The sequence below is a fragment of the Diaphorina citri genome, unplaced genomic scaffold (genome assembly GCF_000475195.1).
Source record: "Diaphorina citri unplaced genomic scaffold, Diaci psyllid genome assembly version 1.1 scaffold179, whole genome shotgun sequence".
Classification (NCBI taxonomy): domain Eukaryota; kingdom Metazoa; phylum Arthropoda; class Insecta; order Hemiptera; family Psyllidae; genus Diaphorina; species Diaphorina citri.
The window spans coordinates 33175-55973 of record NW_007377616.1 but is presented as its reverse complement, the minus strand read 5'-3'; the positions used below and the strand labels follow the sequence as shown (position 1 = coordinate 55973).

The window sequence follows — 22799 nt, the reverse complement described above, 5'->3', positions numbered from 1 at the left end:
GTAAAAGACGTTCTCCTCGTGAACATGGGCATTGTCTTTCTTTTCCTCAATCTTCGTTTTGTCGACAGTGTCGTCTTTCTTGTGATAATATTTCACATCTGTATCGTCATCCAGTTTCTTCTCTCCTTTGATTTCAATGTTCTCGTTCTTGGTTTCTCCGGAATCGTCACTCTTGAGTGGATCGTCAGGTTGAATGTCTAAATTATTTTCAAAGTTGTGCAGGAAACTTTTGAATACGTCTGACTCTCGCTTGTTTCTCGAGATGATCTTATTGTTTTCTTTCAATATTTTTAGCCAAGTTTTTTGTATGGTTGCGTTATTTTTCTTGATAATATCGTAAATCACTTCATACATGGGTTTGATGCCGCTTAGGTCATCGCTGATTTCATCCACTAATGTTTGTGAAGATCGACTTTTGCATTTACAGTTTGTAACTTTGTTACCACTATCATCTTCTTCTACACTATTTATTACACTGTCCTTGCTTTTGAAGTTCACTTTCTTTTCATTCGTATCCTGAATAGAGTCTAAATGTTTGTCCTGTTTGATTTTGGAGTTTTCAGTCTCATCATTATCCTTCAATGGTTTGAAATCAATTTCTTCCTTCAAAGTTGTCTCCTTTATTTCCGCACTGGGTTGCTTTTCTCCAATCAGTAGAGTCTAAATGTTTGTCCTGTTTGATTTTGGAGTTTTCAGTCTCATCATCATTATCCTTTAATGGTTTGAAATCAATGTCTTCCTTCAAAGTTGTCTCCTTTATTTCCGCACTGGGTTGCTTTTCTCCAATCAGATTATCTTTAGAATCAATAGGAACACCTTTAATTTCACCTACAATATCATTAGATAACGTACTTGTTTCTTCATCGATGGCTTTTTTGTCATTTTCATTATTCACAACCTTGTACTTTTCATAGTCATTCAATTTTTTGTTTAATTCTTTAGCTTGTTCATTTAATTCTTTAGTTTTTGCTGCTATTTCTTTCAGTTCATTAGTTTCAACCGTCTTGTCGAATGTTTCCTTTGTTTTTATCTCATTGTTATTGATGTCACGGTTGTCATTTGTTTGATTTATCTGAGAGGCTTCAACACTGTTCACAAATAATTTTGGTGTATTATTGGACGTAACGTCTTCGATTGGAGCAGGGGCACATATCACATGGGCGAAACACGAGCTGATTAGCACTATCTTCAAAACTATTTCCATTTTATATTCACTTAGAATATTATTTGCAACTTGGACGTGTTCATTACACAGCAATCAATTACTTTCTGAAGCGTTTTGAGTTTGTTGTTGTTATTATGAGTTGTGTTTTCATTACGTGAAATCTGATTAGTCCGTTCTGATTTTTATCACTTTAGTTTGTTTGTAGAATATTCTTTCTAGTTTTTAAATTACATAATTGTTTATTTTTCACTACATCTCCCTATCATTAGGACTTTGATGGGGTCTCCGGAAGGAAAAAAAATACTAATTGATGTTACCTATAATAGGAGATTGCACTATTGCAGATAGGTAGACTATCAATATAAATGTACCTGGATGTTGTGTGGATATGATTGTGTAGATGTGTAGTAAATGAACTGAAAATATGATACTGATTGAATAGGATGTAAAGCTCCACATGAAAGGGATTTCTCTACAATTTTTTCCACTTGAATAAAATAGGCGACAAGGCAACCATAATATTCTAGGTTCTGTATGGTAGGTAGGTATTTTAGGCTATTGTCCTGTGACACAAGATGTCCATCGTTAGATAAAATTTCAAAAAAAAAAGTACTACAGTTCTAAGGATTTTTTAAATTTAGACATTTATAGAGGGACTTCGTCTTCATGAAACTAAAATGTAGTATTGCTACATGTTTCATACGTAGTTAAGCAATATTAACTCAGTAACGAATTAGTCACAGCGATTAAATGAGTGTGTAAACATAAACCACTAGACCGCCTTTAGTATTTGTCGTCAAGGTGATTAATTCATTTTTAAAGCTATAGTTTATTTCTCTAGTCTTTTCCCCATTTTTAATACAAATAATATTCTGCATGTTCTGTTTGTGATTAGTGATTACCTTTTTGTTGGTTACAAGTTAGATTTCAACGAAATACAGTAGAAAAAATTGACCTACGGTTCCAAATTTACTTACAGTGTCCCTTTAACTGGCTACTTAATATCCACATTGTATTATATATTATATCTATAAGAAAAAGATCCTATTTAAAACAAGGAAAGTAAAAAATCCATTCGGTCTCATCGCCAAGGAAACACAATGATGAATTTAACAAAAGCACAACCACAAAACAGTCTTCTCCTTTTCCTGGATAGTTAAGGAAGCTATACACACAATTATTCGTGGTAAGCTCTGAAGAAAAAGAAGAAAAGAAAGAAACAACAACAACCAACAACAAAAACTATACAACTAAACAACAATGCAACTGAGAATTAAACTACCAACTCTATTCAGCAGTCTTCTCCTTTTCCTGGATAGTTAAGGAAGCTATACACACAATAATTCGTGGTAAGCTCTGAAGAAAAGAAAGAAACAACAACAACCAACAACAAAAACTATACAACTAAACAACAATGCAACTGAGAATTAAACTACCAACTCTATTCTGTATACTCTGTCTCCTCGCCAGAACAAACGCCAAATTAGTTCCAGAGTACAATCTGAAGGATATAGGAGATTTTGAAGTCATAAAAGACGAATACAAGATCTTGTACAAGGAGCATTTGTACTCTTTGAAAGAGAACATTGATGATTTCATCGACCAGAATGAGGTGGTTCTGTATGAGACTTACCAGAGGTTGTCGGACATGCTGAATAACACCAGAGTAGACACGTCAGGTAAGTTGGTCTTGTTTTTTTTTCTCCCCCCCCCTCTTTTTTTGACCTGGGAAGCAAACCACTCTAGCCATACTTCTCATCAAATAATTACATTCATAATATCATCCATATTATACGCTGTACATCAGTGTACAATGGACTGGTACGGATTATAAGCCTGGACAGCCATTTGGAGCTTTTGGCTCTCATCAGTAGAGGGTAGTCCTAACCTAACACCTGGTGTAAAATGAACACTAATGGAATACGTCGGATTGTGTGCCTAGGTAATCAATCCAATCATACTACCTAAGTTGATCCATGATTGAGGTCAATCCAAAAATTATCCAAAGTTGTAACTCTGTATTTTCAATTTAGAATCTAATTTGTAAATGTAAATGCAGTTTCTTTGTGTTATTATGTCACAACTTTGGTGCTCACTACAGCATTGTAGGATTTTCCCAATATCTCAATAGTCAGGATAGTAATCATTGCAATCTAATCCAATGATCAGAATAAACTGAATCACACCTAGAAATGTGCTACATTGGACATACATTGTTGGATATTTCTGGTGATACCGCCTCACTCAGGATAGTAATCATTGCAATCCAATCCAATGATCAGAATAAACTGAATCACACCTAGAAATGTGCTACATTGGACATACATTGTTGGATATTTCTGGTGATACCGCCTCAGTTATTCAAATGAAAATATTACTCAATGTAATATAGAACCCTCAGCTTTGCCATTGTAAGGGTCTCCTTTTTAATTTATGATCTACATCACCTGGAAGTTTGACAGTGACACTTGGAACGGACTAAGTATTATATTACACCAATATATTACTCAATGTAATATAGAACCCTCAGCTTTGCCATTGCAAGGGTCTCCTTTTTAATTTATGATCTACATCACCTGGAAGTTTGACAGTGACACTTGGAACGGACTAAGTATTATATTACACCAATACAGTTTATTTTAGGTTCAAATTTGATTAAGTACAAGTTAAATATAGATTTATGCTGCTAGGATAAGAGTTAAGAATAGACAACACTTATGCAAAACAATGGATAAAATTTCAATTTTTTGCTGAAAATCTGTGGTAAAATATTTTATTCTAAAATAAACGGTGAACGATGTACAAAGTGGACGGTACAGAATGAACAATAAACAGAAGTTAACACTTTTTTGTACAGTTAAATACTTTGGTAAAAAAATAATAATAAATCTAACAAACTAAAGCTTTACAAGGTATCATTTTACAAAGTCACCGAAATGAGCACAAACCAGTAAAATTGTTTACAAACAATAACAGAGTTTGTAAAATATTTTTTAGAACAGACTTTTTCTTTAGGATGACTCACTCTGTACTTCTATTGTTTACATTGTGACTTGGTGCTTTTCTCGAGTTGCTTCATTGATAACATCTCACTTATTGACAATACTGTTCTGCACTAGAACCTTTAAGTAGAGGGATGCAACTCCCATATAAATATTTTGGACTTAAGAGCCCGTTATTCTACAGTAAACTTTTTGTAACTTTGAAAGTGGGATCATTTCAAAAGTACAAAAGAGAAGGTTTTTCTTGATAGCAATTCCTTACTTACTAAGATATACTTAAGTAGATACAAAGAAGTATGTTGACTTTCAATATGGGTAGTTCAAAAATTCAAATTAACACTTGGGCGTCCCTTCTCTGGAAATTGTATAGGTCTGTAGAATTGTTTAGATCTGTAGGTGTACATAGGAAGATCATCTGAAAGTCCATTATCACTTGAACAGAGATTGCACTATTGCAGATAGGTACCTGGATGTTGTGTGGATATGATTGTGTAGTAAATGAACTGAAAATATGATACTGACTCAATAGGATGTAAAGCTCCACATGAAAGGGATTTCTCTACAATTTTTTCCACTTGATTAAAATAGGCGACAAGGCAACCATAATATTCTAGGTAGGTATTTTAGGCTATTGTCCTCTGACACAAGATGTCCATCGTTAGATAAAATTTCAAAAAAAAAAAGTACTACAGTTCTAAGGATTTTTTTAAATTTAGACATTTATAGAGGGACTTCGTCTTCATGAAACTAAAATGTAGTATTGCTACATGTTTCATACGTAGTTAAGCACCTCTACAGTAAACTTTTTGTAACTTTGAAATTGGGATCATTTCAAAGGTACAAAGAGACGGTTTTTCTTGATAGCAATTCCTTACTTACTAAGATATACTTAAGTAGATACATAGTATGTTGACTTTCAATATGGGTAGTTCAAAAATTCAAATTAACACTTGGGCGTCCTTTCTCTGGAAATTTTATAGGTCTGTAGAATTGTTTAGATCTGTAGGTGTACATAGGAAGATCATCTGAAAGTCCATTATCACTTAAACAGACTTAGATATACAGGCCAAATCACCAGAGAAAGGACAGCAGATATTAAGAGTCCAAATCTGTAATGTAGTATTTGAAATCTTTCACGAAAGTGGGTTTGGTGCCACTTAGGTCATCGCTGATTTCATCCACTAATGTTTGTGAAGATCGACTTTTGCATTTACAGTTTGTAACTTTGTTGCCACTATCATCTTCTTCTACACTATTTATTACACTGTCCTTGCTTTTGAAGTTCACTTTCTTTTCATTCGTATCCTGAATAGAGTCTAAATGTTTGTCCTGTTTGATTTTGGAGTTTTCAGTCTCATCATTATCCTTCAATGGTTTGAAATCAATTTCTTCCTTCAAAGTTGTCTCCTTTATTTCCGCACTGGGTTGCTTTTCTCCAATCAGATTATCTTTAGAATCAATAGGAACACCTTTAATTTCACCTACAATATCATTAGATAACGTACTTGTTTCTTCATCGATGGCTTTTTTGTCATTTTCATTATTCACAACCTTGTACTTTTCATAGTCATTCAATTTTTTGTTTAATTCTTTAGCTTGTTCATTTAATTCTTTAGTTTTTGCTGCTATTTCTTTCAGTTCATTAGTTTCAACCGTCTTGTCGAATGTTTCCTTTGTTTTTATCTCATTGTTATTGATGTCACGGTTGTCATTTGTTTGATTTATCTGAGAGGCTTCAACACTGTTCACAAATAGTTTTGGTGTATTATTGGACGTAACGTCTTCGATTGGAGCAGGGGCACATATCACATGGGCAAAACACGAGCTGATTAGCACTACCTTCAAAACTATTTCCATTTTATATTCACTTAGAATATTATTTGCAACTTGGACGTGTTCATTACACAGCAATCAATTACTTTCTGAAGCGTTTTGAGTTTGTTGTTGTTATTATTATGAGTTGTGTTTTCATTACGTGAAATCTGATTAGTCCGCTCTGATTTTTATCACTTTAGTTTGTTTGTAGAATATTCTTTCTAGTTTTTAAATTACATAATTGTTTATTTTTCACTACATCTCCCTAGTTTGAAGTGAGGGGTTATCAGGCTTGAAGTTTGGAAGTCTGGTTTGAAGTGTGTATGGCCGAGGTTTAAATTTAATTCAACTTGAAATTTTGAGCCTAATTTTTAAGGTGAATCATAAAAGGGACCCATTTTAAAGCATCGCATATCAACTTTCAGAGGAGTAATGTTTATTATTTCAATAGGGGAAAATGAAAACAGATCGCTTTTTTTTACAATATTATTTTATTAGCTACCGGGTTTCGCCAGTTACGGCATCTTCAGTGGTATTATTATAAAAAATTAAAAGTAAAGTCTTATATACTACAATAAACCTAAAACTAAAGGAAAGGGAACAAATTTCTTGACCCCGCCAGGAATCGAACGCGGGTCTCCCGCGTGCAATCGAACCCGGGTCTCTGAGGGAGCTGACTTTAGAATCTAATTTATCTCTTCATAATTTATACCTATTTTGTTTTATTCACACCTATTTTGTACCAGATACATAGACTGCGGGAGTAAAGGGACTTTTGAGTCTCATTCTGGCAAAATAAATAGGGTATATTCTCTTCTATTCTATCATTTCAGGCGAATTCGTCAGCATCAAATACAAGCTACTCAAACAGTTGCAGGACAACCGCGACGATCTGATGCAAGTCTACGTCGCCATTCGGTACAAGATCAGCGACATTGCGTTCAAGCTCATCTCCTATATCGAGGAGAACATGATCGACAAGCAGACCATGTACTTCCTTGAATACACGCTGGAGCAGGTGCTGCAAAAGCTGAAGAATGTGGCGCCACATAACAAACACTACAATGTGCTGTCGGGTATTAAGCCGATGGAGTATTTGTTTCTCCACCAGAGCGAGACACCAGAGATAATCATCAGGTGATACAGCGGAAATGAACGTGTCTTTGAACCTTAAGCTGTGTCCAAACATCAGTGAAATGGTTTCTTCAAATTAAATTGATCCCAAGGGCAAGGAAATCCTAGACCCGTGTCTTTGAACCTTAAGCTGTGTCCAAACATCAGTGAAATGGTTTCTTCAAATTAAATTGATCCCAAGGGCAAGGAAATCCTAGACCCTTGACAAATGGAGTGTGCCTGAAGGCATGTGATGTGTTCTAATCCATAGTCGACTGGTCGAGGTGAATCCATGTTGTCGAGGCAGTGTAGACAGTTTAGTCGACATCGATCGACGGCCGGTCGATTTAATCGATGCCGATTGAAACCGTACACTGCCTCGACATCATAGATTCACCTCTTCACCTCGTCGATCGATCGAAGTATCGCTGACGTTGACTATGTGTGGACACAGCTTTACACTCCATCACCAACAGTGTGAACAATCGGATCAACGCAAGGAGTAAATTGTTGAAGTACAGAAATCATTTAATTTACCATATTTCCTGATTCAAAAGAGTAGGAAAATAGTCAATAAAGTACCTTCCTACTTCCTGCCCACCCAAAAATAATACAAGTCACATCTAGTTAAACTTGTATCTTCTATTACTTCTTTTATTTAATAATCTCTGATTGACTATGTAGTAGGTACTAATCGAGCCACCATTCCATCAGGATTGGCGGAAAGAGACCTGGGGGTCTGTGGGTACCATAGAAATTTAGAAAATGCTTTGCCTTTGAAAAGGTTTTGAAGTTGAAAATTCAGATCTCCTTGGCCAGCCACTAGCTATCAGGTAGCCCTGACGACAGGTACACCTGATCAGGTCCACCTGATTGTATGGAGTGCTCATCAAGTATCAGGTAGACTTTACAGCCGGATTTGATCAGGTGTACCTGATAGTGAGTGGCTGGCCCTTGGCGGAAGCGATACTGTTTTTCACCATAATAGAAAAGGAAAATACACCTTTACTTACCGTTAGATTCTCCATTTTGGAAGTTCATCTGACCATTTGACGCTATGACATTGTCCAAGTTGAAAGCTACGGATGCATTATCGCTGGGACTGCCGGTAGTGGGGGGTTTGGTCAAATAGGTGGCAGGACTGGCAGTGGAAGCGAATCTGAGGATTACCTGGTGAAGTCAGGAAGTTCGTCAATAGATGGGATTTTGGGATAACACGATAATAGAATCTTTTTTAATTATGAAAAAACACCAATAGGTATTAAGTATGTTTTCAGTCCTTAGAAGGCCTGTTAACTCGTAACAGGCTGTTAAGTTCCATTTGATTTAACAGGCTGTTAGGGACTAAAAAGTCGTTTGGTGAAACCCACCCTTTCTTTTCCTTGTCCTTCTTCTAGTCCTAAATATATACAGCCCCTTGTGTAACTGACTGACTGACTGACTGACTCACTCACTCACTCATACTAATTCTAACCCACTTCTAGATGAGCTAGGAAGATGCGGTTTTCACCATTGGATTCCTTATTTTTTGTAGGTACTGGGAAAAATCGGAAAATCCCGAAATTCCAAACTGTTCCCGAGATATTGACGTTTTTTTTAGTTCTCCCATAAGAAATACACAGGGAACAAGGTTTGAGGCCAGCAAAACTTCTCCTACGTTTAATGTTTTCTTTCGATTTTAGTTTTCAGTTTTCATTTCTTCCAGACAAGACTCAGGGACGATATTAGTTTTCAGGGGCGAAGCCAAGGGAGCGCGAAGCGCGACCGAGCCATCGTCGGCAAATAAATCATCCAACATCTTTCTTTTCCTTCTCTTATGTCTTTTCCCTCTTACGTGTGTCACTTCCGTATTTCCAGATCCATCTAGACCAGCAGGTGTTGTTTCTTTTTTCCAACTTTCTAAAGAATCGTATGTCTTCATGTCTGGTGAGAAAGTTGGCGTTTCATCGCTCATGTGGTTCTTGGGTATGTTGGATTCTTTTACATATATTGGTGGTGATATGTCTCCATACATGGGATTGAATGTGTTATTTTTTCCATAAGGATTTCCATAGTCCATGTTAGGTGGAACATCGTTTTGTGTATACTGGGGAAATTTATTCGGATCCCCCATATTTTGATGATAATCAGGATACATGTTCTTAGCATTAGCAGGATTGAATTGATTGTTTGCTGGGTTATACGGATCAAAATTATCTTTTTGGTGGCTATCAGTATTAGTCAAATTGTTACTTGTTCCATCCAGGACAGGGTTGGTCGGAGGTCCATTGTACGGATTCGCGTCATAACTTGGAATAAAATTCGGCCCATCACTGATTGCATGTGGATTTAGTTTATCAGTCTGTCCAAAACTGTTTGAACTTTGAAAATTGTTTGAAAATTTTGCATCGTAATCTGGATAGTTATTTTTTAAGGAATTGATGTTTCCATTTGTTACGTCATTTGGATTCATATTCACATTTGGGATCATTTCAAAGGCACAAAAGAGAAGGTTTTTCTTGATAGCAATTCCTTACTTACTAAGATATACTTAAGTAGATACAAATTATGTTGACTTTCAATATGGGTAGTTCAAAAATTCAAATTAACACTTGGGCGTCCTTTCTCTGGAAATTGTATAGGTCTGTAGAATTGTTTAGATCTGTAGGTGTACATAGGAAGATCATCTGAAAGTCCATTATCACTTGAACATAGTTAGATATACAGGCCAAATCACCAGAGAAAGGACAGCAGATATTAAGAGTCCAAATCTGTAATGTAGTATTTGAAATCTTTCACGAAAACATCTTTCAGTTTTGGAACCCCAGTCACAACATTGTACAGCCAGCTGCCTCCATTGGCTATTTTGTTCCACAAACCTCCAGGCTTGGACGCTGTAGTCATTTCATTGGATGAGCTGTCAAGGAACTTTTTGTCTTTTAATATTGCATCGATTTTGTCTTTATCCTTGATCAGTTGATCTTTCGATAGATTCTCAAATTGAGAACCACTCTTTACCTCCTTGGACTTTGAGTCGATTGTCGTGTGAAAATCGTGGTCACTGTTTTTGAAAGGGTCTTCAAATGAAGTTTTTGGCGCTACTTGATCTGATTTTGGTTTACCCTGTTGAGAGCCATCGTCGGCAAATAAATCATCCAACATCTTTCTTTTCCTTCTCTTATGTCTTTTCCCTCTTACGTGTGTCACTTCCGTATTTCCAGATCCATCTAGACCAGCAGGTGTTGTTTCTTTTTTCCAACTTTCTAAAGAATCGTATGTCTTCATGTCTTTTTCGATTTCGCAGTCAATGTTGTATGTACAGTCATGAGTAGAACACAGACGATCTGATAGATATTATATCTGCGATATTCTCTTCCTTCTTTGACCATGATTTTGCTTTCAGAAATTTCGGTATTGAACTTTTCATGGGTTCAGTATGTGTCACTTCCGTATTTCCAGATCCATCTAGACCAGCAGGTGTTGTTTCTTTTTTCCAACTTTCTAAAGAATCGTATGTCTTCATGTCCGATCTGATAGATATTATATCTGCGATATTCTCTTCTTTCTTTGACCATGATTTTGCTTTCAGAAATTTCGGTATTGATCTTTTCATGGGTTCAGTTTGTGACAACTGCAAAATAAAAATGAAAATCTCTCAAAATTTTTACAATATTTAGGAAGCAAAATCTTCCTCAATCGTTTGTCTAAATTTTTACCAAGGTTTTCAAAACATAATTGACCAAGTAGTTTGACACCCACTTATTCGTCTTCATGTCTGGTGAGAAAGTTGGCGTTTCATCGCTCATGTGGTTCTTGGGTATGTTGGATTCTTTTACATATATTGGTGGTGATATGTCTCCATACATGGGATTGAATGTGTTATTTTTTCCATAAGGATTTCCATAGTCCATGTTAGGTGGAACATCGTTTTGTGTATACTGGGGAAATTTATTCGGATCCCCCATATTTTGATGATAATCAGGATACATGTTCTTAGCATTAGCAGGATTGAATTGATTGTTTGCTGGGTTATACGGATCAAAATTATCTTTTTGGTGGCTATCAGTATTAGTCAAATTGTTACTTGTTCCATCCAGGACAGGGTTGGTCGGAGGTCCATTGTACGGATTCGCGTCATAACTTGGAATAAAATTCGGCCCATCACTGATTGCATGTGGATTTAGTTTATCAGTCTGTCCAAAACTGTTTGGACTTTGAAAATTGTTTGAAAATTTTGCATCGTAATCTGGATAGTTATTTTTTAGGGAATTGATGTTTCCATTTGTTACGTCATTTGGATTCATATTCACATTTTGATTACCGGTAGGATTATTGATGTCTGGATAATTCGGGTTATACTGTGGAGTAATTTGGTTTGGATCTACATTATTTACATTTCCACTGTTTCCACTTTGAAAATTTGGTCCATTTAAATTTCCAAATTGATTGTTTGCTTGGACGTTATTATTACTTTGAGCATTGGAACCAATATTTCCTAAAGTATTCTGGTTATTGTTATCGATAGGGTTGTTATTAATGCTTTGAATATTGTTGCTAGGATTTCCAAATTGATTGTTTGCTTGGACGTTATTACCACTTTGAGCATTGGAACCAATATTTCCTAAAGTATTCTGGTTATTGTTATCGATAGGGTTGTTATTAATGCTTTGAATATTGTTACTATTGAGGTTATTGTTGTTCAAATTGTTATTGTCATTATTGTTCGGATAGTTATTATTGTTTGGACTATTATTGTTACCACCTATGTTATTATTTTGAATTAAATTGTTACTAGCAATGCTGTTCACGTTCTGATTATTATTATTGTTGTTGCTGTTTGGATTGTTATTTGGATATTGATTATTATTATTGAAATCATTATTATTTTGATTTAGATAATTCTGATTATTGTTTTCAAAATTATTACTCTGTCCATTCACTGGATTAAAATTGTTGTTCTGACCATTTTTGGAGATGGGAACGACATTATTGCTATTTATTTGAGTGTTGTCTCCTTGGTTATTCCCGTTTTGATTGTTGGGCAAATTGTATCCAACATTTTGAGAATTGTAGTTTTGATTACCATTGTTAGAATATTGATTGTTGCTTGAACCGAAATTGTTCTGTTGGGCAAATTGTATCCAACATTTTGAGAATTGTAGTTTTGATTACCATTGTTAGAATATTGATTGTTGCTTGAACCGAAATTGTTCCCATTTTGATTATTTTGTCCAAAGCCATTATTATTGTTATTATTTTGAGAATTGTAATTATTCGGATTTTGATTGTTTGGCGAGTTATTATTGCTACCAAAACTATTTTGTCCATTATTATTACTGTTACCATTTCCATTATTGTTATTGTCCGAACCAAAATTGTTTCCATTCTGTACGTTATTATTACTTCCAAAATTATTTTGACCATTATTATTGTTATTTCCATTTTCATTGTTATTATTTTGAGAATTGTAATTAATCGGATTTTGGTTGTTTGGTCCGTTATTATTGTTTTCAAAATTATTTTGTGCATTATTATTGTTATTTCCATTTTCATTGTTGTTACCATTTAAACCAAAATTGTTTCCATTCTGAATATTTTGCCCGTTATTATTATTATTATTTCCAAAACCATTTTGACCATTATTATTGTTATAATTTCCATTATTGTTACCATTCCATCCATTGTTGTTTACATTCCAAAACCATTTTGACCATTATTATTGTTATAATTTCCATTATTGTTACCATTCCATCCATTGTTGTTTACATTTTGATTGTTAAAGTTGTTACCATTGTTGTTATTGAAATTATTCGGTCCAAAACCATTTCCATTTTGATTCCATGGTCCATAGTTATTGTTTGGAAAGTTTTGTCCATTATTTCCATTGGGATAGTTCATCGGTATATTTGGAGGGCAATTTGGAACCATGTACGGATTAGGTAAAATAGGATTAAAGAGGCCCAGTGGATTTGCATACGGCATTAAGTTAGGGTCGTAGAAATAGTTTGGTATGATTGGAATGTTCACCAGATTGGGTAAAGTTGGTACTGTGGCTGGTGCAGGGGTTGGAGGTGGGTCTGTCATTTGGTTCATCTGGTTTAGCAGGGCGATGTTGGCATTCAGGTCGAGGGTAGTTTCTTCTAAACCTAAACCACCAGGTAGATCGCCCAAACCTCCACCGAGGTCTCCTAACGCAGGCGTTGTCGTCATCAGACCTGCCAGTAAGTCATTCATGTTCATTTTCGGTGGCTGTTGGGGTGGCATGTCTGGATAGTTTGGTGGCATTCCATCTGGACCTCCTGGACCACCATACCCTGGTGGTAGATTGTCCCCGGGATAGCCGCCTCCCCCTCCTCCGGCCATTAGATCATTTAGTTTAGCTGAATCTGCCGCGGCCGCAGCTGCAGAATGGTGGTGTTTTTTCGATTTCGCAGTCAATGTTGTATGTACAGTCATGAGTAGAACACAGACGATCTGGTAGATATTATATCTGCGATATTCTCTTCCTTCTTTGACCATGATTTTGCTTTCAGAAATTTCGGTATTGAACTTTTCATGGGTTCAGTTTGTGACAACTGCAAAATAAAAATGAAAATCTCTCAAACATTTTACAATATTTAGGAAGCAAAATCTTCCTCAATCGTTTGTCTAAATTTTTACCAAGGTTTTCAAAACATAATTGATCAAGTAGTTTGACACCCACTTATTCTTAGTCTTAGTCACATAACATATGTAGAACTATCCCACTAATAACTAGTAATTCCACCCCCATGAGGATTTAAGAAACCAAATTTTCCAGTTCAGTTCTGGGATCTGGAATTCTCGACAGGCCATATCCTAAATTGTCATGCAAACCCAAAACAAACCATTCAACTTACCTGTGATTTTACTGCGAAAACAAACCACCAAACATCTTTTATTTTTATTAATATTTCTTATAGTGTGACCAAACATCTCCATCATCTGATTTCCACTACTGTCGACATTGGCTAGCTTCACCGAGTACCGAGTCCAATGACTCAATACTGTGTGACAGTTCAGTGCATAAGTCACTAGTCCAAGTCTCCGAATGACTGAACCCGGGCTGACTTTGTACCAACAGGGTCCTCTGAACCTAATCTGGAGTCAAATCTAGTTTGCACCTTTCTTGTAATCCAAGGGTCAAGTGTTCGATGGAGGTGGAAATTCACTGATGTTACAGCCCAGGCAATACCTACAGAGGTTTGATTTTTGATGCATCTCAATAGAAAAAAGCGCATTTTCCTAAATGGCGCCGCGGTGTTACGCCTCAGTTTTTTTCCCAGTTTCTTCAAAAAATTTAGGGGGAAAAATTCCGAGGTCACTAACCTTTCATCTATAATCAAGGGGAGACTATAACCCCACTACTCGCAGTAAACACCCCAAAAAATCAAATCAAATAGAAAGAGGCCAAAAAGACAGTATCAAGATGCACCCTTCCATTAAAAGTCCTGATAAATCCTGCTAGTTTTCTCCCTAATATAGTAGAGCATCCTAAGTCCCCTTTATGGACTCTGGGGTGTTACCTACCATATTTGATCCATGGGATATCACAGCAGCCATATTTTATACCTTTATCAACCCTAAGGTTAAGCATCCTAAGTCCCCTTTATGGACTCCAAGATCCTTTTATGGACTCTGGGGTGTTACCTACCATATTTGATCCATGGGATATCACAGCAGCCATATTTTATATCTACCTTTATCAACCCTAAGGTTAGTCTGCACTTTACATACCTTCTTCAATCCTTTGGTCAAAGGTTGAACTTTGGAAAAGAAGGGCACTAATTTGTTAGGTAGTTAAGGTATAAATTTGTTTGAACTTCATCTAATGGTCTTCTTCTGCTTGTTTTTCTTTTTCTTTGTCTTCTTGTGACCTAAGGTTAGTCTGCACTTTACATACCTTCTTCAATCCACTTATTTTGTTAGGTAGTTAAGGTATAAATTTGTTTGAACTTCATCTAATGGTCTTCTTCTGCTTGTTTTTCTTTTTCTTTGTCTTCTTGTGAATTATTTAATGTTGCTGCTAGGAAGTTGATATAATTAGTCAAGGAGGCTCTTGGTAATTGGTGCAATACTCTCAACTTCACTGCAAATAGCAAATAGCGCATGATTCAGATTGGATCTATTACTTCGTTTGTCCAAAAACATGCCATTCTTTGTGAAGATCATTGAAGAGGGCTTCCATCAAACCGTCATAAATCTCATATGCCATAAAACCATAAACTCACACATCCTTTGTACACATGGTAGAATATACAATATTGCCCACACAGAGCTTGTAATTTTTGAAAAGGGCAGTAAATTGCTTCAAATGGGATCAGAGATTTTTATTTTAGCTTTTTTGCCTTTTTTTTCAAATAAGATTTGATCTTAAGGAATTACTTTGTTTTTCAACCCCAATATATATTCTTTATCAAGGCCAAAGGCCTTTCATTTATGACTTTATGGCTATGCAAGTAGAAAATGTATTTGTAAATAAAAACCATTATTAAAGCTAAACACAAGCTAATATGAAAATAGACACCCTTTTCAGCTTTTACCGAGGGTCATTCTCATGGTGGTGATTCATTTTTCCATCTGTGGTCATGACAACATCACTCTATTTGACGCCATTTTTTTTTCTTTTTTTTGGGGGGGGGCCTTGGCAGGATTCTAACTTTTGTCAACTATTAGTAGAGCTGGGTGGCATGTTTTCATCATGATTTACTATTTAGATTCCTTTTTCCTTTATCTATGACCCAGCTTTTATCTTGTTTCCAAAGTTTATTACCATGAAATTTACTTTTATAGGAGAAACATTGGTGGATAATAGACTAATGGATAATAATAGTCCTAAGCTAAGGGATATTATGTAGGTATCTATACCAAAGAACAAAGTAGATGTAATAATTTAGAACAGTGCATGATTCAGATTGGATCTATTATTTCGTTTGTCCAAAAACATGCCAATCTTTGTGAAGATCATTGAAGAGGGCTTCCATCAAACCGTCATAAATCTCATATGCCATAAAACCATAAACTCACACATCCTTTGTACACATGGTAGAATATACAATATTGCCCACACAGAGCTTGTAATTTTTGAAAAGGGCAGTAAATTGCTTCAAATGGGATCAGAGATTTTTATTTTAGCTTTTTTGCCTTTTTTTTCAAATAAGATTTGATCTTAAGGAATTACTTTGTTTTTCAACCCCAATATATATTCTTTATCAAGGCCAAAGGCCTTTCATTTATGACTTTATGGCTATGCAAGTAGAAAATGTATTTGTAAATAAAAACCATTATTAAAGCTAAACACAAGCTAATATGAAAATAGACACCCTTTTCAGCTTTTACCGAGGGTCATTCTCATGGTGGTGATTCATTTTTCCATCTGTGGTCATGACAACATCACTCTATTTGACGCCATTTTTTTTTCTTTTTTTTGGGGGGGGGCCTTGGCAGGATTCTAACTTTTGTCAACTATTAGTAGAGCTGGGTGGCATGTTTTCATCATGATTTACTATTTAGATTCCTTTTTCCTTTATCTATGACCCAGCTTTTATCTTGTTTCCAAAGTTTATTACCATGAAATTTACTTTTATAGGAGAAACATTGGTGGATAATAGACTAATGGATAATAATAGTCCTAAGCTAAGGGATATTATGTAGGTATCTATACCAAAGAACAAAGTAGATGTAATAATTTAGAATTATTCTGGATAGTGATGCCTTAAAAATAGGGTAAAAAAAAAATGAAATATGTAGGTAACAGGTATGCATTCAGGTCATTAAGCTACCTTGTTTTAAATTTTTCGGTTTTGGTCCCATGTAACACTTGACTTGGCGGGATGAACGCTACCGCGCCCCTTAATAAAGTGCCCAGGTACCTATTACCTATGTCTGGGTAGTTGCCCACCTTGAGATTAATAGCCAGCACAGTTTTAATCTCCCTCACCTCGTCTCCTAACTAGTTCCTTGTGAACCCGTCTTGAAAAACAAAAACAAAAAAAAAGGTTCACCCTTCTCATGGCTAATCTTAATAAAGTTGGGGACAGTACCACCTTATAGTATGTATGTATAGGACATTAAGCTATCTCCCTCACCTCGTCTCCTAACTAGTTCCTTGTGAACCCGTCTTGAAAGACAAAAAAAAAAAAGGTTCACCCTTCTCATGGCTAATCTTAATAAAGTTGGGGACAGTACCACCTTATAGTATGTATGTATAGGACATTAAGCTACCTTGTTTTGAATTTTTCGTTATTGGTTCCATGTAATTATCGTGATTGTTTTTTGTTTCTCACATGTTTTTTCGAGGTTGCAAGAGTGTTGACCCAAAGTTCGCCATGGTCAGCAAGTTTGGCGCTGCCCGAGAGAACATACAACCCAGTGGTTCCCAAACTTCTTTCTACGCGGCCCCTTTTTTTCAATTCTGAACGCTCCGTGGCCCTTTACCATATTTTATGTGATCTTCCCGTGGGCCGCGAAGTCCTTCACGCCCTCTCGGGGACCGCAGTTTGAGAATCACTTTGTAAAACCATAGGTTATAGTTATACCAACCTATGGTTTTACAAATGGAATGATTCGTGATGTGAACGGGGTCTATTGTGACAATTTTATCGATATTAAATCAATTCTGAACGCTCCGTGGCCCTTTACCATATTTTATGTGATCTTCCCGTGGGTCGCGAAGTCCTTCACGCCCTCTCGGGGACCGGGGACCGCAGTTTGAGAATCACTTTGTAAAACCATAAGTTATAGTTATACCAACCTATGGTTTTACAAATGGAATGATTCGTGATGTGAACGGGGTCTATTGTGACAATTTTATCGATATTAAATTTTAAAAACCATCAGTTCGACAAGTGATTTAAAACGTTTTTATCTGTTTTCGATTTTTTTCTATTTTATTGATTAGTTTATTTCAAAAGTGTAACAGTGTGAAGATCCCCATAACATAACAGTACGAAAAAAAGAAAAGAAATATAACGTGCTGTAGGCGCGCGAACGTCAAGATTTCGAAGCGTCGAGAATTCGTACGTGTACGTAGTCCTTCTTTTTCTATTTTATTGATTAGTTTATTTCAAAAGTTTAACAGTGTGAAGATCCCCATAACATAACAGTACGAAAAAAAAAGAAAAGAAATATAACGTGCTGTAGGCGCGCGAACGTCAAGATTTCGAAGCGTCGAGAATTCGTACGTGTACGTAGTCCTTCAATTTAATTTTTTGAGCCATAAAGATTAGGAACACGTCAAATGATGTCAAAAAACCTAGAATGACTTAAAAACGGCAGACACTAGATAACAATATTTTTTAGCACACATAGTAAGTAGGTATATTTTTGTACATATTATATTAGATGGATATAGTTATTACAGTCATAATACCTGGTACATTTGTAGCTAGGTACACCTGATACATGTTACAACAGTGCGTTATCACAATGACAAATAATTAGGATAAGATAAAGCAATATCTCCAGTATTGCTTACCTTCTGTAATATCCAGTATATCTCACGGCGCTCTAGCCATAACCAAAACACGTCAGAAGTGTTCCCGTCATTAGTGTTCGTTGTGGACTCTTTCAGGAGCGGGAGTGAACTCGTGAACCTTTCCACGGGCCGAAGTGAACTCGGGGAGAAAAAGGTCAACGGGTCAACGGGAGTGAATTCGTTACCTCCCGTTTTCGGGTCTTTTAGCCCGGGGGAAATCAGAAAGTTGTTCGAATTTGACGCGAGCGATAGGAATTCTAGCAAAAGTGATAGAAATTTAGAAATCCTAGCAAATTTGTGTAATTCTCTTTTGAACCCGACTAGTTATTGTCGAAACGTATGTCGGTTAATGGTAAACGTGGGAATCCAGACTCCAGAGCAGGATTTCAAATGAATGGTCTCACGTTTTTACTTTCTATTATTTGACGCGAGCGATAGGAATTCTAGCAAAAGTTATAGAAATTTAGAAATCCTAGCAAATTTGTGTAATTCTCTTTTGAACCCGACTAGTTATTGTTGAAACGTATGTCGGTTAATGGTAAACGTGGGAATCCAGACTCCAGAGCAGGATTTCAAATGAATGGTCTCACGTTTTTTTGGTGATTTTCATAATCCATTTCTGATCTCTTTCTTTCTTTCATTCATCAGCTGTGATCAGCTCCACACAAATAATAATATAGATTTTCATAATCCATTTCTGATCTCTTTCTTTCTTTCATTCATCAGCTGTGATCAGCTCCACACAAATAATAATATAACAAAGACGCATCAATAAGATAAGGATTGATCAAATACGACTTAATTACGCGGGTCTAAGTCATAAAAAGTAAAGATAACACGAATTTCTCTTATGTTCACCGCGAATGCGTGTCCCAAGTGTTGTTCAAAATACAAAGTGCTCACTTGTATGTCTTGGCCACCATTGAGTCACTGCGGTTGGTAAAAATCAGAAAACAATCATTTCACGCAGTACCTATGCTTCGTAAGTTGTTCGGGTAAGGTAAGATGTACTACTATCTCCCAAGTGTTGTTCAAAATACAAAGTGCTCACTTGTATGTCTTGGCCACCATTGAGTTACTGCGGTTGGTAAAAATCAGAAAACAATCATTTCACGCAGTACCTATGCTTCGTAAGTTGTTCGGGTAAGGTAAGATGTACTACTATGTTGTGGAACAGCTGTTCTTCATTGTTTTCTTCGGACGGTCTCTGGCTCAGTTCACGACCTCCAATTTGATCTTCCACAAGTTGTGTTCGGGGGACGATGGCAACCACTATTTGGGCAAGCTGTGTCCCAATGAGAAGGAGGCTCAGGCTGCTACCACTGTACTCAATACTTACTTTTTCGTCACGATGAACGTTTGTGCCATCATTGCCTGCACTGTCGGTAAGTACATCCCTCTTTTTTCCTCGGTGGTGTAGTGGTCAAGGCGCTCGCCTGGTAAACAGGAGGGCGTGGGTTCAATCCCAGCCGAGGTATGGAATTACTCAATATATTTAGAGAAACGTGCCCATAATGGTCTCTCTATCACCCTTTTGTGGGTGGCGAGAATAAGTCACAAGTTGGGTCGGAGTAACAAATGGCCTTAAAAAGCTGGTGGTCCTGTCCAGTTAGCTGGACAGAATCAATGGATTTGTTTTAGAGAAACGTGCCCATAATGGTCTCTCTATCACCCTTTTGTGGGTGGCGAGATAGATATTTATTTCCCTTTTCAATAAGTCACAAGTTGGGTCGGAGTAACAAATGGCCTTAAAAAGCTGGTGGTCCTGTCCAGTTAGCTGGACAGAATCAATGGATTTGTATGTTATTGGCCCTAAAAGAGGGGTTAAGCTTCTACGAATTTACGAAATACAGAGGGCCAGGATAGTAACTTGGTTGTTTTTCTTTACAGGAGGTTACTGGAGTGATCTGCACAGACGTCGGAAGCCCCTCCTGTACGTTCCAGTGCTAGGTCTCCTCATCTGTAGTATTGTCAATATAGTGTTCGTTCATTTCTGGGGCGTTTCGGCCACCATCGTGGCGGTCTTCAACGGAGCCATGTGCTTGTTCGGGGAGACCAGCCTCCTCTACATAGGTTCGTATCATGGCCCCAATTCTTAGTGCTCAGTTAGGAAACTCCTTGCACAAAAAGCCCACTCCGAGGCTTAGGTGTAGGGGCAAATAGCCCTTAAGGATGGGTTAAGCTTCTACGAATCGGCCATAAGCTAACCATACCAAACGGCGCGTTGTAAAAGAGGTCACAGTCTTTTACAACGAGTCTCTGTGAAGAGCTGTCTTCGGCCATCAATCCCTATCCAACTTGGGGAGACCATTCTATTGGTCAAGTTCCTTGACATTTGACGACAACAACAAAACCAACTACATCCCTATCCAACTACTTTCATCACTGTCAAAGTTGACTACTTTTTGTTTCAGGGGGACTTTGCTACGTCACGGATAACTCGCCCGAATCCTGCCGAACATTTCGCATCGGTATTCTCCTCGGAGCTTACTATATCTCGACGCCCATTGGTAGAGGCTTGGCCGGCTATCTGAACGTCAAATACGGGTTCATCAACTGTTACTTGTTAACCATTGTCATCTTTATTCTAAGTCTGGCCATTATTGTGTTCTGTGTGTCCGAGAAGTCGAAAGCAGAATACGTGAGTGAAGCCGAAAAAACCAACAGCATCAAGAAAGCGCTGAAGTTCTATGACAAAATTAGCATTACTAGTGGAGACAAAAATGACAGTCCCATGGAACAACAAGCCATCTGCGAGCACAGTCAAGATGTACTTGCTGCAACTAATGAGCATATAAGCCGTTTGGATAAAATGATATCTGAAATGAATGGAGATGAAACCGAGCACCATCTCAAGAAAAGTGACCATGTATCGGAAATCAAGAAGGATGCAATCATCACTTTCAACCATTCAGTGAACAGTGAAGGGAAAGCAGACATGGCGTTTGAAAACAAAGCTTTTGATGATACCGAGTGGAAACAAGTACCCAAACCAAAAAAGTCGAAATCTAAGAACAAATCCGAGAAAGATGCTCCGTACGATGCGTACGTTGAAGGAAAGAGACCACCTTTAGAAGACGATTTGGACAAACTAGCCAAACGACGCCCATTCATTGTTATGGCGTTCATGTCATTGTATGAGAATTGGAAACTGCTATTTCAACCCCGGGCCAACAACAGGACAACCATATTGGTTCTCATGGTCTTAACTTCGCCATATTTGGTGGCACCTATGATAGGTAAGTTATGTGCGACCTTGTAGGTAATTAAATTTTTTGCGGGAAAATTCGATACACATTCCCATATCATTCTAAAGGAGATGCCTCTTTTTTTTTTTTTCATTACGAGTAATTTCCCACTATTTATTCGGCTCATCTTTTTACATGATTTTTTTTCTCATTAGGGAAGCACACCTGCCTTGTAAGCGCTAGGTCGCAAGTTCAGTTCCCGCCCGGGGCGAGCTTTATCCTGAACATCATTACGAGTAATTTCCCACTATTTATTCGGCTCATCTTTTTACATGATTTTTTTTTCTCATTAGGGAAGCACACCTGCCTTGTAAGCGCTAGGTCGCAAGTTCAGTTCCCGCCCGGGGCGAGCTTTATCCTGAACAGATAATGTTTGTTCTCGGCACGGCTGACTTTCTCCTGTCCCGTCCTTCTTTTCTCTTCACTTTCGGGATAGGTGCTGAGACCTCAGCAGTTACAGTTCCCTCTCTCAAACATGGATTTGTATGTTATTGGCCCTAAAAGAGGGGTTAAGCTTCTACGAATTTACGAAATACAGAGGGCCAGGATAGTAACTTGGTTGTTTTTCTTTACAGGAGGTTACTGGAGTGATCTGCACAGACGTCGGAAGCCCCTCCTGTACGTTCCAGTGCTAGGTCTCCTCATCTGTAGTATTGTCAATATAGTGTTCGTTCATTTCTGGGGCGTTTCGGCCACCATCGTGGCGGTCTTCAACGGAGCCATGTGCTTGTTCGGGGAGACGAGCCTCCTCTACATAGGTTCGTATCATGGCCCCAATTCTTAGTGCTCAGTTAGGAAACTCCTTGCACAAAAAGCCCACTCCGAGGCTTAGGTGTAGGGGCAAATAGCCCTTAAGGATGGGTTAAGCTTCTACGAATCGGCCATAAGCTAACCATACCAAACGGCGCGTTGTAAAAGAGGTCACAGTCTTTTACAACGAGTCTCTGTGAAGAGCTGTCTTCGGCCATCAATCCCTATCCAAC

At 37.3% G+C, this 22799-nt stretch overlaps 4 protein-coding genes across 12 annotated transcripts; 2 read left to right on the top strand and 2 right to left on the bottom strand.

Moving 5' to 3' along the window:
• Window positions 1-2463: 2463 nt before the first annotated feature.
• LOC103505498 lies at window positions 2464-7369 on the top strand. The gene is made up of 3 exons (XM_008469835.3): window positions 2464-2844; window positions 6816-7226; window positions 7316-7369. The coding sequence occupies exons 1-2, from the start codon at window positions 2580-2582 to the stop codon at window positions 7121-7123; spliced, it is 573 nt and encodes a 190-aa protein (XP_008468057.1). The 5' UTR covers window positions 2464-2579; the 3' UTR covers window positions 7124-7226; window positions 7316-7369.
• On the bottom strand, window positions 4964-11621 carry LOC103505497. Of its 3 annotated transcripts, XM_026820831.1 has the most exons (4): window positions 10848-11621; window positions 10513-10597; window positions 9812-10274; window positions 4964-5242 (listed from the first exon to the last, which is right to left on the bottom strand). In XM_026820831.1, exons 1-3 carry the CDS (start codon window positions 11376-11378, stop codon window positions 9832-9834), a joined length of 1059 nt encoding a protein of 352 aa, XP_026676632.1. In that variant the 5' UTR covers window positions 11379-11621; the 3' UTR covers window positions 4964-5242; window positions 9812-9831. The 3 variants fall into 3 exon arrangements, with proteins under 3 accessions (XP_026676632.1, XP_026676631.1, XP_026676633.1); XM_026820830.1 differs by lacking the exon at window positions 4964-5242 and having other exon boundaries at window positions 9562-10274; XM_026820832.1 differs by lacking the exons at window positions 4964-5242; window positions 10513-10597 and having other exon boundaries at window positions 9562-10359.
• Window positions 11622-12762: 1141 nt separating this feature from the next.
• LOC103505507 (dr1-associated corepressor homolog) lies at window positions 12763-14290 on the bottom strand. The gene is made up of 2 exons (XM_008469848.3): window positions 13953-14290; window positions 12763-13649 (listed from the first exon to the last, which is right to left on the bottom strand). The coding sequence occupies exon 2, from the start codon at window positions 13591-13593 to the stop codon at window positions 12763-12765; it is 831 nt and encodes a 276-aa protein (XP_008468070.1). The 5' UTR covers window positions 13594-13649; window positions 13953-14290.
• A 3969-nt stretch (window positions 14291-18259) lies between these two features.
• Window positions 18260-21863, top strand: LOC103505506. Of its 7 annotated transcripts, none has more exons than XM_026820828.1 (5): window positions 18260-18277; window positions 19295-19568; window positions 19717-19953; window positions 20459-20641; window positions 20983-21863. In XM_026820828.1, the coding sequence occupies exons 3-5, from the start codon at window positions 19722-19724 to the stop codon at window positions 21828-21830; spliced, it is 1263 nt and encodes a 420-aa protein (XP_026676629.1). In that variant the 5' UTR covers window positions 18260-18277; window positions 19295-19568; window positions 19717-19721; the 3' UTR covers window positions 21831-21863. The 7 variants fall into 7 exon arrangements, with proteins under 7 accessions (XP_026676629.1, XP_026676625.1, XP_026676624.1 ...); XM_026820824.1 differs by lacking the exon at window positions 18260-18277 and adding an exon at window positions 18576-18867; XM_026820823.1 differs by lacking the exon at window positions 18260-18277 and adding an exon at window positions 18576-18920.
• The last annotated feature ends 936 nt before the right edge of the window (window positions 21864-22799 follow it).

Bases quoted from the DNA above. Each gene is read 5' to 3' on its own strand.
- LOC103505498 (XM_008469835.3), top strand. From the start codon at position 2,580: ATGCAACTGAGAATTAAACTACCAACTCTATTCTGTATACTCTGTCTC. The intron at 2,845-6,815 runs GTAAGTTGGTCT...CTATCATTTCAG, and splicing joins CACCAGAGTAGACACGTCAG to GCGAATTCGTCAGCATCAAA.
- LOC103505497 (XM_026820831.1), bottom strand. From the start codon at position 11,378: ATGAATCCAAATGACGTAACAAATGGAAACATCAATTCCCTAAAAAAT. The intron at 10,598-10,847 runs ATGAAGACGAAT...ATCAGATCGGAC, and splicing joins CGCCAACTTTCTCACCAGAC to ATGAAGACATACGATTCTTT. The intron at 10,275-10,512 runs ATACTGAACCCA...CGGAAGTGACAC, and splicing joins TGGAAATACGGAAGTGACAC to ACGTAAGAGGGAAAAGACAT.
- LOC103505507 (XM_008469848.3), bottom strand. From the start codon at position 13,593: ATGGTCAAAGAAGGAAGAGAATATCGCAGATATAATATCTACCAGATC.
- LOC103505506 (XM_026820828.1), top strand. From the start codon at position 19,722: ATGTACTACTATGTTGTGGAACAGCTGTTCTTCATTGTTTTCTTCGGA. The intron at 19,954-20,458 runs GTAAGTACATCC...TTTTCTTTACAG, and splicing joins CATCATTGCCTGCACTGTCG to GAGGTTACTGGAGTGATCTG. The intron at 20,642-20,982 runs GTTCGTATCATG...TTTTTGTTTCAG, and splicing joins GACCAGCCTCCTCTACATAG to GGGGACTTTGCTACGTCACG.